The 15777-nt window shown below is 36.1% G+C and overlaps 1 protein-coding gene across 2 annotated transcripts in view; it reads left to right on the top strand.

Moving 5' to 3' along the window:
- nf1a (neurofibromin 1a) overlaps positions 1-15312 on the top strand; it is a 92516-nt gene extending 77204 nt beyond the window's left edge. The window contains exons 54-59 of one of the 2 annotated variants that reach the window (XM_048159933.1): positions 1300-1442; positions 1761-1807; positions 7205-7421; positions 7819-7896; positions 8403-8456; positions 12676-15312. In XM_048159933.1, the coding sequence (XP_048015890.1) occupies positions 1300-1442; positions 1761-1807; positions 7205-7421; positions 7819-7896; positions 8403-8456; positions 12676-12818 (682 nt within the window). In that variant the 3' untranslated portion in view covers positions 12819-15312. The remainder of the gene's footprint in view (positions 1-1299; positions 1443-1760; positions 1808-7204; positions 7422-7818; positions 7897-8402; positions 8457-12675) is intronic. The other variant, XM_048159936.1, reaches the window with a different exon arrangement.
- The last annotated feature ends 465 nt before the right edge of the window (positions 15313-15777 follow it).

Genomic DNA, 15777 nt, shown 5'->3' with positions numbered 1-15777 from the left:
GTTATGGGTTATGCAGCTCTGTTTACCTTGAGCCAAAGTGAAAACAAATTTTTATTTATTTATTTATTTTTTAGATTTCAGTATTTTATTTTTTTTTTAACTATCAAACAGTTTTCATGTTTAAAAAATATTTAAAATGTATATATATATATATATATATATATATATATATATATATATATAAAAATAAAATAATTGAAAATATATAATATTATTTATTTTTTATTTTTTATTTATTACTATTGTAAAATAAATATTTATTTATATAAATAAACAAATAAAAATATAATTATATTGTTTATATAAATAAACAATATAAATAAATATATTGTTTATAAATTACTTGGCTATAATACTTGATACTTGAACGTTATTGTTCAGTTTGGGATCGGTAAGATTTTTGGAAATGCACCAAGGCTGCATTTATTTGATGAAAAATGCAGTAAAAACTGTAATATTTACCTTATTTTTATACATTCGGTATACCGTATTATCGTTTCCTTTTTGGACCTTTGTTCTGAAAATACAAATGTAATATTAGAAAACTAAATACAGTTTACAAAAAAAACTGTAATATTGTCAAATGTTATTACAACAATAACTTTTATATTTTATTTTAAAATGTAATTAATTCCTGTGATTGCAAACCAGGATTCTTTGATGAATACAAAGTTCAAAAGAACAGCATTTATTAAAAATGGCAATCTTTTGTTACATTATGAATGTCTTTACTGTCGCTTTTGATCAATTTAATGCATCCTTGCTGAATAAAAGTACTAATTTTTTTTTCAACAACAACAAACATTTTACTGACCACAGAATTTTGAGTGGTAGTGCGTGTTTGTGTAATTGAAGTGTTTATATATACACTAGCTATGGAAACAATGCCACAATTTTTGTTAATGCCTGAGATTAATTTCTCTTGAAATACAAGGAAATATTTACTTAAATACAAGGAAACTTTCATTACTAATTCTGTGTAATTACAGCCTACGTCATGGTTCATAGTTGTCACTATAATCACAGTGATTCATACCCATGGGTATATTTGGCCTGAGTGTAATACATATAAAACGCAATTTAAAAACAATCCACTAGCCTACTGAATACCATGAGAAAATATTTGAATTTGAAATTTGACTTGTACTACACCTACCTAGCAACAAGCTTTTCAGGTCCGCTTGGATAATCTTCAGTCATTAGCTTTTGCAACATTCACGATAATTATCTTGTTAGTTGTATATTTGGTATTGGCCCTGTAGTTCGACATTCATTCTACCTTTGTCATTTTCATCATAGCCACAACCTGTTGGACTCCAAGTTAAGCACTGTCCTGTCCATGTGCCAGGACCCCAACCTCCTGAACCCCGTCCACGGCATCATTCAGAACGTGGTCTATCATGAGGAGTCTCCCCCTCAATACCAGCCTTCCTGCTTGCAGAGTAAAGCCTCGTGCCAATTCCTACAGTCATTTATTAACATTCAGATTTCTTTATCTCAAAAGTAGGGCTTTCAACTTAATGCATTAATTTAGTATTATTATTTCAAATTCATTGTTAGTTATTGTTGAATTGTGCATTGTGAAATTATGCCTATAAATACTAAAAAAAGTTAAGTATTGACAACCCTAGTTTAGAGGGTTTTTTATCACATAAAACATCTTGTTTAGTGTTACTTTACCTTCAGATGTCTGACCAATTCCCCTTTTTTATCTCTCAACTCTCCACCTCTGCTGTCACTTATCTCTCTCTGTCTCACAGGCTTCGGTTTCAACGGCCTTTGGAGGTTTGCCGGACCCTTCTCTAAGGTATGATTAACTGCTCCATAAACTTTTTTCATTTTCCAAAGGAGTGCAGTGAAGGAATTGTGTGCTGCGGTCTCTCTGCCGCTTTCTAGATTTATTGACCAAAACGCCTTTCCCAAACATCTCCCGCGCCCATCCGGTGTCTCCGGCCCGTTACTCTCCCACAGTTCTGGCTGTGCGGTTTAAGAAGACATAAATGACAGAGATGTATTGCTTATGTATCCCTTGCTGAAGGAAGTGTTTTCTCTCTTTCATGGCTCAGCAATAATGATTTGTTTCCTCTAGCCTTGTCATAATGCAGATTTTTACTTGCCCTGCCAATATTTTCACTGTAACATGTTTTAATATTTAAAGTATTATATTAATCACTTTAAAATTCAGTAACAGTATGGGGAACAATTCTCATTTCTAACTAGTTGCTTATTAGCTTGTATATTGGGAGTTTATAAGTATTTATAAAGCACATATTAATGCCTTTTTCTGAATGACCATATTCTATACCCCTAAATCCTACCCCATACCTAAACTTTACTAACTATTAATAAGCAGTAAATTAGGAGTATATTGAGGCAAAAGTCATAGTTAATAGTGAATATTTGTTCCCCATAGCAAAGTGTTACCTAAAATTCAATTTCTTTTATATTAATTCAATAATTATATATTTTTAAACACATTTTTATGTGCTTGGAAATTTATTTGGTTGTCAGAACACTAATTCTGAGTTTTACTTGCCTGGCCAATATATTAACTGACTTCATCACAAAACTTCAAGGTTCAGTGTGTAATTTTAGCGGCATCTAGCGGTGAGGTAGCGAATTGCATTATAGAGAAGCTACAGTGGCCAACACAGGACAAAAATGTCATCATCTGAGACAGCAGAGAGTAGCCAGTCAAGCAAACGCGATCTGTAGCGAAGTTTGTCAGTTTAGGGCTACTGTAGAAAAAACAAGCCAGCGCAAAATGGCGACTTAACACGTAAGGGGACCCGCGGTGTACGAGATAGAAATGGCTCATTCCAAGGTAATAAAAACATAACGGTTCATTATGTAAGATCTTTATACACCACTGAAAACATAGTTATGTATATTATATTGCTTTTCTGTCAATAGATCCCCCTAAAATTTACACAGTGCACTTTTAAGATTTATTATATAAAATGTATTATATAAATTATTGTTTGTTATTAATTTTTAGCAAACATTTTTTCTTATGTACTGGACAGCACAGCATTGCCCTTAGGCAGCGGAAAGTTTTCTTAAGCCCTATGTTTAGTACATTTTTCTTTAAATGATTACAACCAATTAGAAAGGTTGAGAAAGTACCAAAGAACAGTCCAGTAAGGTGTGGGAGTCACTATCAAGCACCATTTGAAGGTGGGACACATCCTGTTCTGACACATGGTAACAAGAGCACATGGTGTGAGAAGAAGACACGATTATTTGCTTTAGTAATCTTATTTAAAATGACATGAACTGTACATAAAAAAGCGTGTGTGTGTGTGTATGAAGGTGTAGAGAAGCCTTTTGTCAGGTTTTATGAAGTTTTTTTTATTTTGCATGTTCAGAAATTCAGTTTTTCTTTTCGTTGCCTCTGGGCAACGTGCGATAAAGGGTACTTTTCGAGGAGGTTTTGGACAGTACCTCACATTGGCAATAATGTGTTATAAGAAGGGAAGATGCAGGGTTCCTGGGTGTGCAGGAACACCCAAAGTGACATACACCTCTATTTCACAGCAGAGAAGAACTGCTTTTTGAAGTTTCATACGGAGTGAAATCTTACTACATGAAGTACATTATATGACATGACACACTACATGATGCAAACCTATGCATGTTTCAAATTCAACATATCAATGTCTTTCATGTGTTTTTCCCTTTTTACTTAAAGGTGCTCTAAGTGATCCTGGGTGGAGTAACTTCCTGTTGACGTTCAATGTGTTGTCAAACAAAACAGAGGCTAGCTAGACCCTCCCTCCTCCTCCTCCTCCCCCTCCCCTCCGTGCTTCCTGAAACAGTCATGAACGCGCATTTAAAATCATTCTTGTCGGTTATTGGCTGGAGCATGTTTATTATGTTTTGTGGTCCAGGCTGCACCAGTTTGTTTTTATGGCCATTTTTGGAGCTTCTGGCGACTACAGAGACCGCGTTTTTTTACAGTGTGTTCAGGGGACAGGCAGCTAGCAGATAGTGAGGAGATGTTTGCTGTATGTGACAAAAAATGTTTTGGCCTAAAAACGCGTGACATCACTTAGAGCACCTTTAATGATTTCTTGACATTTTTTGGGGAAAAAAAATCCTCTCTGAGCATTGTCTTGTGATAATTTTCTCTATGATTCTATATCATTGTTGCACAACGTTGCCCTGAGGCCACGAAAAATATTTTTGGGTGGGGGGAGGTTGGAGGGTAATGTTTTGGGGTTTTTTTATCAATGAAATGTTTCCAAATTAACCCAATTTTTTTTTCATGTGCCATCAACGTGTGCAGTAGAGGGTTAAATTGAGTTTACTATACAAAAAAAAAAAAAAAATCCTGTTTTAATATGCTGTCATACCTTGAATAATGTAACTTATAATTCCATGACAGCTATAAATTGCTAAATGCTTGAAAATAATGTAATGCATTGCTGGAAAACAAAGAACTGGTCAACATTCAAACTGATGTTGGAACCTAATGGAATGTAGGAAGATAACCACTGGCCCAAAAGTGCAAGTTACTTCTGTCAACTGGCCCAAAAATATCCCACATTGGCCTGACATCCTTATTGTTGAACCCTGACCTTAAAATCTCTTGAATGTTGTTGACTGCCAATAATGGGTAGAATCATTACAGCTTATTTTCACCACAGGAATCCTAAAGATCTAGGTTGTTCCAGTCATTACAGTTTGCCACTATTGCTATTGCGCAAATATATCTAAGGACTAGGGCTGGGACAATAAATCGATGAATCGCGAATCGAGAAATGATTCTGGATCAATTCTGAGATTTTCCGAATAAAAGAATCCTGAAGTGCAAGTACACAACCAGATGCACAAGCGCTCTTCTTCGTGAGCATTTGAGCATGCTGTTAAAGGAAAAATATCCCTCAGATTTACATTGACCTTCATTAATCTTCGGAACACAAATTAAGATATTTTTGTTGAAATCCGATGGCTCAGTGAGGCCTCCGTAGCCAGCAATGACATTTCCTCTCTCAAGATCCATAAAGGTACTAAAAACATATTTAAATCAGTTCATGTGAGTACAGTGGTTCAATATTAATATTATAAAGTGACGAGAATATTTTTGGTGCGCCAAAAGAAACAAAATAATGACTTATATAGTGATGGCTGATTTCAAAACAGTGCTTCAGGAAGCTTCGGAGCATAAATGAATCAGCGTGTCGAATCAGCTGTTCGGAGCGCCAAAGTCACGTGATTTCAGCAGTTTGGCAGTTTGACTCACGATTCGATACGCTGATTCATTATGCTCGAGGCATGAGGGTGAGCAGGGTACCCGCGGGGTCTTAAAAGCATTGAAAAAGTCTTAAATTTGATAATCTAAAATTAAGGCCTTAATACCCTTGAATTTGGTATACAAAGTCTTGGATTTCGTTACAAAGGTCTTTTTTTTTTTTTTTTTTTTTTTTTTACTTTTCCTAGGATTAAGTTCATACCGTAACAAAATGAACTGTTACTAGTGTAGGCTAATTAAAAATTCATGCAGCGTAATGTTGAGTGCACCTCGCGCTCCACGTCATAGCAGTAAGCGCGAAAGCTCGCGCACCCGTCACTATGGTTACTAGGCAAGTGAGGTAAATTACTAGAGATGAGCCGGATACTCGGCTGAAACGAGTATCCGGTACGGATAAAGCACTTCTGCCGAGTACGAGTATTATACAAGTAATACGAGTCAATATCTGTGCTCGGATTGAATGAAAATCATCATTGGGTAGCTGATTGTGTCAGCGTTCTGTGATAGTCTAGTCCAGTGGTCTCAAACTGCCGGCCCGCGGGCCATTTACGGCCCGCAACTGATCTCAAAAATAAAACATAATCCGGCCCGCTAAATTATTATTATTATTATTATTATAATTATTATTCTCTAGTACGCGTCACATACGCGGCCGCGCCGGCATTCTCCTCCTTTTCAATGCGCTTTCGCTCCCGTGGCGTCTGTCGTTGCTATGCAACCATGAGCCGCGCTCTCAACCGCGTCGCTTCTATTATGAGCGCGCTTGCCTAAATTACAGTAAAAGCACTCGACTTTAAGTCACGAGCGTCGTTTTAAATCACCGAAACGCGTCCGATGCTACCATGTCAAGAAACAGAAGAGTGTACAAATGTATTCAAGGGTTGTATTTGTTCTGTACAGTGTTGTTCAGTGCAAGATTTTAATTTTATTTAAGCTAGCATGAAGTAAAGGAAAACAGCCTACTTCCACTAAATGTTAAAAACTAATAACAATGAGAGATTTTTATTTTTTGGCAAAATAAAGTTGATATATATAGCTTCAGTTTTTTGTTTATTTCTGACCCCTCCATGGCATCTATTAGTGTTGCTGGTTTTGTTCCTAAATTACTAATTTTTTTTATTCCATGCACCTTGTTGGATGTGAGCAGGCCTGGACTGGTAATCTGGCATACCGGGCAAATGCCCGGTGGGCCGACGCACTTGAGGGCGGGGCCGCTATATGATATGATTTTTTTTAATAAACATAAAATTGGCCAACGACCAGCCCATAAAGCAGGGACAGCGGCCCATTGGTTCATTTTCCATACTGACACTGGGGTGGCCCAATCACATCTCTTAACAGACGCCACCCCGTCCCCTCTGTTTCGCCAGAACAATATTAGTAGTATTACATCAATTACATTAGTAGTATTACATCAATTACATCATAGTATTAGCCTATATAATTATATTACACTCTGTAACAATGAGAGAGACACTGCTGTTTACATTTAGTAGGCCTATGGTAAATAAAATATTTATAGTAGGTATAAAAATATATGCCGAATTAATTATTTTCTAGGGTTCAAAATTTATACAGATTTGACATTTTCCCCTCATACTTCTGTCAGAATGGGTACGAAGTTGGCATTGAATTTCATTTAAAATGGTATTAAAAAGGTCTTAAAAAGCCTTGAATTTCATTTGGAGGATCCTGGGGGTACCCTGGTGAGTAATAAATTACAATATTTTCATTTTTGGGTGAACTAACCCTTTAAAAATTAGAGCACCATGTGCTGTTAAAAACTAAGCTCAGAATCAAGTCGAGATAGAATCTCAATGCATTCGGAAAATCTCCAGAATCGATCCACGAACCAAGATGAATTGACTTATTCTCCCAGCCCTTACTAAGGACCAAACATGATAATGCTAACTGATTATTAATCACACCTGCTTTTACTTTCTTCAACAGCAAACCCAAATTCCAGACTATGCCGAGCTCGTGGTTAAATTCCTAGATGCTTTGATTGACACCTACCTTCCTGGCATTGAGGAAGAAGGAGGGGAGGAGTCACTACGCACACCCACCTCTCCGTATCCGCCCACCGTCCAGAGTCAGCTCAGCATCACGGCCAACCTCAACCTGTCCAACTCCATGACATCCCTCGCCACCTCACAGCACTCACCAGGTCAGTGCTCACTTCCTGCGTCGTACGCACACTCATTCCCTAATTCACACATGTAGATGCAAATTAGTACGTAGTCGCTCACTTAACTTCACACGTCACACTCATAATATCATTGCAACATTCCCTAGCATAAAAAAATAACACCAGTAACAGCTGTAGCTACGCTGCTGTTTGGAATCGCAGTCGTCAGCGCTTTTCTGTCTGCTTTCATATCTAAAAGCGTTCGCCAGTTTACAGTTTCTCGGGCTTTGCTAGATGTGCAAGACAAAGACTAGACCACCGTGCAGGGCTTTGACAGTGGTTGTGTGTGCATTTGACACCTTTGCTTTGCGTTTGTATCTTCATTAACCTCACTGCATTCTGTCTCCTTTTCATTGGGAATGTGCTGTCGGTTCAGAGGGCCCTATAGTTTATAGACGGTCCCCAACTCTCTCCCATCCACGAACCACAGAGGAGGTGCCACCGAAAACAGCTGGTACAAACCTAAACTATAGAGCTGTGTTGGGCAATTAATGTCCAGTTCTATAGTTTGCAAACTGTGGTAACTTATTTAAGTGCCTATTTCTTGTCTTTACTTTTTTTCAGTGGTGGCAGTGTGATACTATTCAGTTTAAATTGGCCGTTAAAGGGTGTATATTCATAATGGAGGTATTTCTATATACACATATATGTAACAGAAGTCATTAGATGATCCAGAAAGCACTTAAGTGAATGTCTAAATCACATTCCTTCTCACTAATTTCTTCTTTTGATATAAATTTAATCTGCTTTTTGAGCTAATATCAACTGCTTCTTAGCTTCACTATTCAGCAGAACGTTAAGAGTAAAATGCAGTCAGATATATCTGTAAGCTGCCATTTTTTTATTTTGATTTCCTGTTTCTTCCATTCATCTGTCCTTCCTGTCCTCTTTTGAGTTGTGAATGTGTCACTCATGTCTTTTTTTTTTTTTTTTTTTTTTTCCTACTCTCTCTGTGTGAAGCCTGTCTGCCTTGCTCTAAGTCGGCTGTATTCCCACCTCACCTCGTCCTCCCAGGTACTCATCGACCTCCGTTGTGTGAAAAAAGCAGTTGCTGCCATTCGTAGAGTGTTTGAATTGTAAATCTGCTGCTGGAGTCAGTAGTAGATGCTACTGTGAGATCAAAGCAAGAGGGGCTACTTTAACAGGAACTGTGAAGAGAGATCACAAGGGCCTGTTATTAGCCAAACACTTACATACACAGCTGAGGAACATTTGCAGTTTTAAAAGCATCGTTAAAGGCTTTTCACACTTGAAATTGTGCCATTGTTTAACCCTTAGTTACTTAACGCTTGGATACTTACCTCTCTTATTTTTTTTAATTTATAATAAATGTTTAAAAAAAAATCAAAATATTTTATTATTCTTAATTTAATATCATTTTAATTAAAAATAATTATAATTCTTGTATTATATAATGTGTATATATATATATATATATATATATATATATATATATATATATATATATATATATATATATATATATTCCATTCAGCTTTGTAGATAGAACCTTTTTATTTTCTAAAATGTCAGATAGAACCTTATAATTACTTAAGGAATTGTAAGAACCTTATATATTGTAAAGGGGACTACCATATATATGTGTGTGTGTACAGGTGCTGGTCATATAATTAGAATATCATCAAAAAGTTGATTTATTTCACTAATTCCATTCAAAAAGTGAAACTTTTTATATCTATATTATTATTCATTTCATTACACACAGACTGAATATATTTCAAATGTTTATTTCTTTTAATTTTGATGATTATAACTGACAACTAAGGAAAATCCCAAATTCAGTATCTCAGAAAATTAGAATATTACTTAAGACCAATACAAAGAAAGGATTTTTAGAAATCTTGGCCAACTGAAAAGTATGAACATGAAAAGTATGAGCATGTACAGCATTCAATACTTAGTTGGGGCTCCTTTTGCCTGAATTACTGCAAGCAATGCAGCGTGGCATGGAGTCGATCAGTCTGTGGCACTGCTCAGGTGTTATGAGAGCCCAGGTTGCTCTGATAGTGGTCTTCAGCTCTTCTGCATTGTTGGGTCTGGCATATCGCATCTTCCTCTTCACAATACCCCATAGATTTTCTGTGGGGTTAAGGTCAGGCGAGTTTTGCTGGCCAATTAAGAACAGGGATACCATGGTCCTTAAACCAGGTACTGGTAGCTTTGGCACTGTGTGCAGGTGCCAAGTCCTGTTGGAAAATGAAATCTGCATCTCCATAAAGTTGGTCAGCAGCAGGAAGCATGAAGTGCTCTAAAACTTCCTGGTATACGGCTGGGTTGACCTTGGACCTCAGAAAACACAGTGGACCAACACCAAGCAGATGACATGGCACCCCAAACCAATCACTGACTGTGGAAACTTTACACTGGACCTCAAAGCAACGTGGATTGTGTGCCTCTCCTCTCTTCCTCCAGACTCTGGGACCCTGATTTCCAAAGGAAATGCAAAATTTACTTTCATCAGAGAACATAACTTTGGACCACTCAGCAGCAGTCCAGTCCTTTTTGTCTTTAGCCCAGGCGAGACGCTTCTGACGCTGTCTGTTGTTCAAGAGTGGCTTGACACAAGGAATGCGACAGCTGAAACCCATGTCTTGCGTACGTCTGTGCGTAGTGGTTCTTGAAGCACTGACTCCAGCTGCAGTCCACTCTTTGTGAATCTCCCCCACATTTTTGAAATGGGTTTTGTTTCACAATCCTCTCCAGGGTGCGGTTATCCCTATTGCTTGTACACTTTTTTTCTACCACATCTTTTCCTTCCCTTCTCCTTCTCTATTAATGTGCTTGGACACAGAGCTCTGTGAACAGCCAGCCTCTTTTGCAGTGACCTTTTGTGTCTTGCCCTCCTTGTGCAAGGTGTCAATGGTCGTCTTTTGGACAACTGTCAAGTCAAGCAGTCTTCCCCATGATTGTGTAGCCTACAGAACTAGACTGAGAGACCATTTAAAGGCCTTTGCAGGTGTTTTGAGTTAATTAGCTGATTAGAGTGTGGCACCCAGGTGTCTTCAATATTGAACCTTTTCACAATATTCAAATTTTCTGAGATACTGAATTTGGGATTTTCCTTAAGTTGTCAGTTATAATCATCAAAATTAAAAGAAATAAACATTTGAAATATATCAGTCTGTGTGTAATGAATGAATATAATATACAAGTTTCACTTTTTGAATGGAATTAGTGAAATAAATCAACTTTTTGATGATATTCTAATTATATGACCAGCACGTACGTGTGTGTGTGTGTATGTGTGTGTGTGTATATATATATATATATATATATATATATATATATATATATATATATATATATATATATATATATATATATATACTGTGTGTATATATGTGTATGTATGTATTATTGCCGTCAATCGATTAAAAAAAATTAACTCGATTAATCACACATTTTTTCTTTGATTAATCACAATTAAAAACACCATTTGCCAAAAATACACCAAGACCCTTTTTGCTATTGCGAAACAGTGTGTGTTCCTCAGGAATCTTTACGGTTAGCGAGAGTAGTCCAAAATATTACTTAAGTTTTTATACGTTTTATAATGTAATGATTTCACAGTTAATCTCCAAATTAAAACAACATAAAGAAACAACATGAAAGTATATTTTAAAAACTTGTTTAATGGCATCTGTTTATGAATGAAGGCCAGTATCACTGATGCTAATACTGCTATTGATGTCTCGATGAAATTTATTTTTTCCCCAATTTTAAACATGAATTATAGTCATTCAACATTAGTGTAACTGAAAGCTATATCATTTTTTATTTTTTTTTTTACATTTATTAGGCTTCAAAAATATAACCACTTTTAATTTAAGTGAACTTAGAACAATCCTCACATAAACCCATAATAAATGTCATATTTACGTGTGCCTTTCCTACCTGTCTAACAGATAGGAAAAATACAGAAATTGAATAAAGTTTGCACCAAACAGTCTGCACTGCATGATTTATAGCCTAAATTAAATATAGATAATCATTATTAAAGCTACAAAAGTTCTTTAGTCAAGAGCAGTGAGTAATTTTCTCTGTTACCTTTGTTCTTTCATTATCTTTAATGACATTAGTCGCTGTCCCTTTAAGAGCTGCCGCTGCTGCACATGACACGGATCTCACTTTCTCACAGCTCTTTACTTTCGGCTAAGAATTTATTTAACTCAAGGCTGCTCTTATGAGGATACTCAACAAAACAGATATTTTTGGCATTATTGTGCGTGTTATTGTTCGTTCAAGCGTGACAGAGAACTCGATTATGGTGCACTGTCCATGCGCACGATACTGGCGCATCTTTCTGTGCGTCGTGTGTGTGACAGGACATTCACAGACAGCGCATTCTCTTTTTCTCTTTTGGCACGCTTAAATGGTTTAAACGCATTTGCATGAATGAGAGCGTGATCATATATTGTAATGCTACCCAAAGGATGCATTTGTATTTTTATATATATTTTATTTCCGTGTAGTACATGCATGTGGACGTGTATGTACATACAAATCCACATGCATACACTACACAAAAAAATAAAATTAAAATTAAATAAATATTTGTTATTTGAAATATATAAATACTGTATATATCATTACAAATAATTAATTATTTTTAAAATTTATATTTAAGGCAGTTTATGATTACCTGTCTATTACAGGACCACATGGTTTTCCACAATTCAGATTTAGCACCGAGCAAGGCACCATAATCCAAGGTTAAAAGCTGTTAAGAGCCTTTAAAAAGTGTGAAATGTTAAAGACATTAACCCAGTGTGAAAAGCCTTTTATAGTTTGTTTATTTATTTTATTATAGTTGGGGAATTTGAACCTATGAGAATAGTAATACTGATATAGACCTTTTAATAATTGACACAAGAACAACAGGCACATTTTAAAAGCACACTCATGTCTCACACTTGTATCATGAACAGGATCCCTACATGAGACGTTCTCCTCAGTGTGATAATGTTGTGCACTGAGACACCTACTGATCACTACGTGTATTTACAGCCAGACTCCATATCAAAGCATGTCTGTAAAATCTTGACCCTGTAGTTATTGTTTGAAAATATTTTTTGCTTTTGATAAATTTAAATTTAGATAAAATATTGTGAAGGTAATTGATTCAATTTTAAGGTTTTAAATACGAAATAGGCTACAGTTATGCACTCAAAGTTGCGATTCAGTGGTGTTACATAACATCTCTCTCCTGCAGGCATCGACAAGGAGAACGTTGAGATTTCTCCCACCTCGAGCCTCTCCACCAGTGGGCGAACGCGACACGGGTCAGCCAGCCAGGTACAGAAGCAGCGCAGTGCAGGCAGCTTCAAACGGCCAAGCATCAAAAAGATCGTCTGAGAAGATTTGATGCGTTTCTACCTACTCCGCGGCCATCATTCTTCTCCACGAATCCTTTTTGTTTTCCGTCGTCCGGTTTAACAAGGTTCTTGCATTGAAGAACCGCTTGAGTGTTTTTTTTTTTTATATATACCAGTTGAAGCTTGCCACATACTTGCCTAAATGAACTAGTCTGGAGAATGCACTGAACTCTCCGTGTTGCACTCAACATCAAAAATGTCTTGGGACTGACCACATTGAAATGCTAAATTGAGGCGTCCACTCTTCGTTTTGCACAAACTTGAGATTATGTCCTCATTGATGTCTGAAAGAAACACATAAATGAGAAACTGATCTGATTAACCACTACAGCAAACAGTTGACCAACCGTGTGGAGACTCGCAGGCTCATTATCTTGGCTCGGTATCCGGCCTTTTTCCATTTAGTCCTGGACCCGCCATGGGATGGATATGCGGCCTGTCCTGTCCTGATATCCACAGGCTTGAAATCTGGATGGTGATCCAGGTGTATACACAGAAAGATGATACGTGTACTATACTATTGACGATAATAACGATCACATGTTTTGGGTTCTTATTTTATCCATTGTGTGCCTTTGTCAGGGTTTTCAGCTGTGTATAGTTTGTAAAATAGGCAAGACCTTGCTAAGGAAGGGAAAACAGGTACTAATTATGAAAATGTGTTGCGGCTTTAACATTTACCATATGTAAACAGTACCATGTGACTATGAAATATGAGAATATCATATTGCAGCATCTAAATATTTATTCTGTAAATGTAGATAATCTTTTCGGAGTCACATGAAGGTTTGCTTTGCGATCGTTATATCATCAGTCGTCGAAAACGATTCAGCGGATGAGTATGTTATCCGTATGTAGTATTTTCCCAAAATGCACAAATCAAACACGACAAATTGGCATTAATATTCATCGTCTCACTGTGGTGCAATATGTTCTTTTTTTATTTGTTTCGTTGAACACTATATGTGTGTACAAATTGCACATGATTAAAGTGTGTGATCAGGAAATATCCGTGCACACTTTTACCTTCCCCTGTTCCCGTCTCACTAACGGCTCACGTACGGCACAGAAATCCCAATCCCACCACACGCTGACATAGTAACACTGCACCAAAGACTAGTTTGCAATATTGTGAGGGGAAACTGTTGTGAACTCCATTTTGTATCTTTTTATGTCTGTCTAGTCTATGTTGTATGCCTTAAAATAATTATTTCTTCCATACAGTTCTCACTAGCTTTGTAACAACGTTTTTGGCATTTAATGTAATTGTTTTCTCACTTGGCACCTAACCAGTGAATCGCTAAATTAAACATTTTAAGTGCCATTTAAGTTTGAATTAAGATGCCATTAGCCGTCAAAATTGAAGTGGCCGATTTTTGTGTGCAATATTTGTTTTCTGCATTATTTTTCTGTCATTATTACGTCAATCTGCAAATCTACAAGGAGGAATGGTAGTGTACCTAGTAACAAACTCAAAGTACATGTGTTTGCTCTTTGAAATTCTTATGAAAGGGAAACTTGTATTACTAAAGAAGGGTACCTGCCAAATGTTTGAGGACGGAATATTTATGCATAATTTTAATTTTATGTTTTTGAAAAGATTGCTTTGAAATACATGAGTACCTGATGTTTCACACTTAAAATTGGGACCAAATCGATGTCATTTTTCCATTTTATCTGGAGATTTATTTTACATTTTTCTTTGTTTTACAGCCGTACTCTCCTGCAGATCCAAAAATGTACATTCATCCTGACTTGTAGTTATTTTAGGGCACTAAGCAGATTTCAGATCAGTGTTTTGTTATGATCAAAAATGAAACTTGAAATGTTTATTCCTGCTTTACATGTCGTAATGGTGAATTTCGCATCAATCCGTGTCAAATGCATTTTTTTTTTTTTTTTTAAAGCAAATTGAAAATCTGAAGGAACGTAAATGACCCAATTGAGTGTTTGAAGTGCAAGATTTGCCCTCTTTTTTTGCGTCCATTACTCTGAATAACAAGAATATAAATCCTTTCTCTTGAATCTTAGATGTTGCATTGCTACTACCAATCTAAAACTGACCTAATCTGATATTTCAATACTTTAAGACCATAATGAAGGCACAGTCTTGACTGCCACGACAGCGGTTAGACACATGACATGCCCCTAAGCCTTTTAAATTGCATATGTAATTAAACTGTCTTATGTACTCATCATAAACAGACTTAAAAAGTGGTTTATTTTATATAATTCAAGATGTGTGTTTGTCTGATGCATTTGCCAGATTTTTAATTGCATTGGTCATCTGTAAACAATGTATCTGTCACCTGTAAATATGTTTGTGTAAAATCGGAAGGTATATAAATACAAGTGTAAATATATGTGATATTGTATTACTTGCTTTTTTGTAAAGCGGTTAGTTGCTGTACATGTATAACATGGCAATTTAATTATACCAGTGTTCGTAATAAAAGTTTCCCTCAACCCTGTTACCATGCTGTTCAACATGTGATGTTTTTATTCTGTAGTTCATCAGATGTTTATCACATTGAAAAGTTTTGGTGATTTGAAGTTTTATTGAAAAATGTATCAGAAAACTTGACTATAACCTCACTTCTAGGGCATTGTAATGAAATCTAAATCTCTGTGGCTTAAACTCATCGACTCTAACAACTCCATCTGCTCTACAATCTCAGTTTCTCATGGTAAAGAAGCTAACAGTTGAGAGTTTGGTAATATTTCTAGTCATCCTATTTTTATAAAATCAAAAGTATAACATAACTGCGACATCTGTAGCATTTGATTCAAAATAAGAGTTAAAAAAACAACTTTGTTAATGCAAATACCAAGAAGACAATTTGGTGGCTCAAAAACCAAATCTTTTGTCTTTAACTATCAATTGTGAAACTGTCATTTCACAAGCTAAATAATGTGTATAGAATAATGTACAGATGCAT

Source organism: Megalobrama amblycephala, linkage group LG16 (assembly GCF_018812025.1).
Source record: "Megalobrama amblycephala isolate DHTTF-2021 linkage group LG16, ASM1881202v1, whole genome shotgun sequence".
NCBI classification, from domain to species: Eukaryota; Metazoa; Chordata; class Actinopteri; order Cypriniformes; family Xenocyprididae; genus Megalobrama; species Megalobrama amblycephala.
The sequence above is the reverse complement of the archived record's forward strand: the minus strand, read 5'-3'. Positions and strand labels throughout refer to the sequence as shown.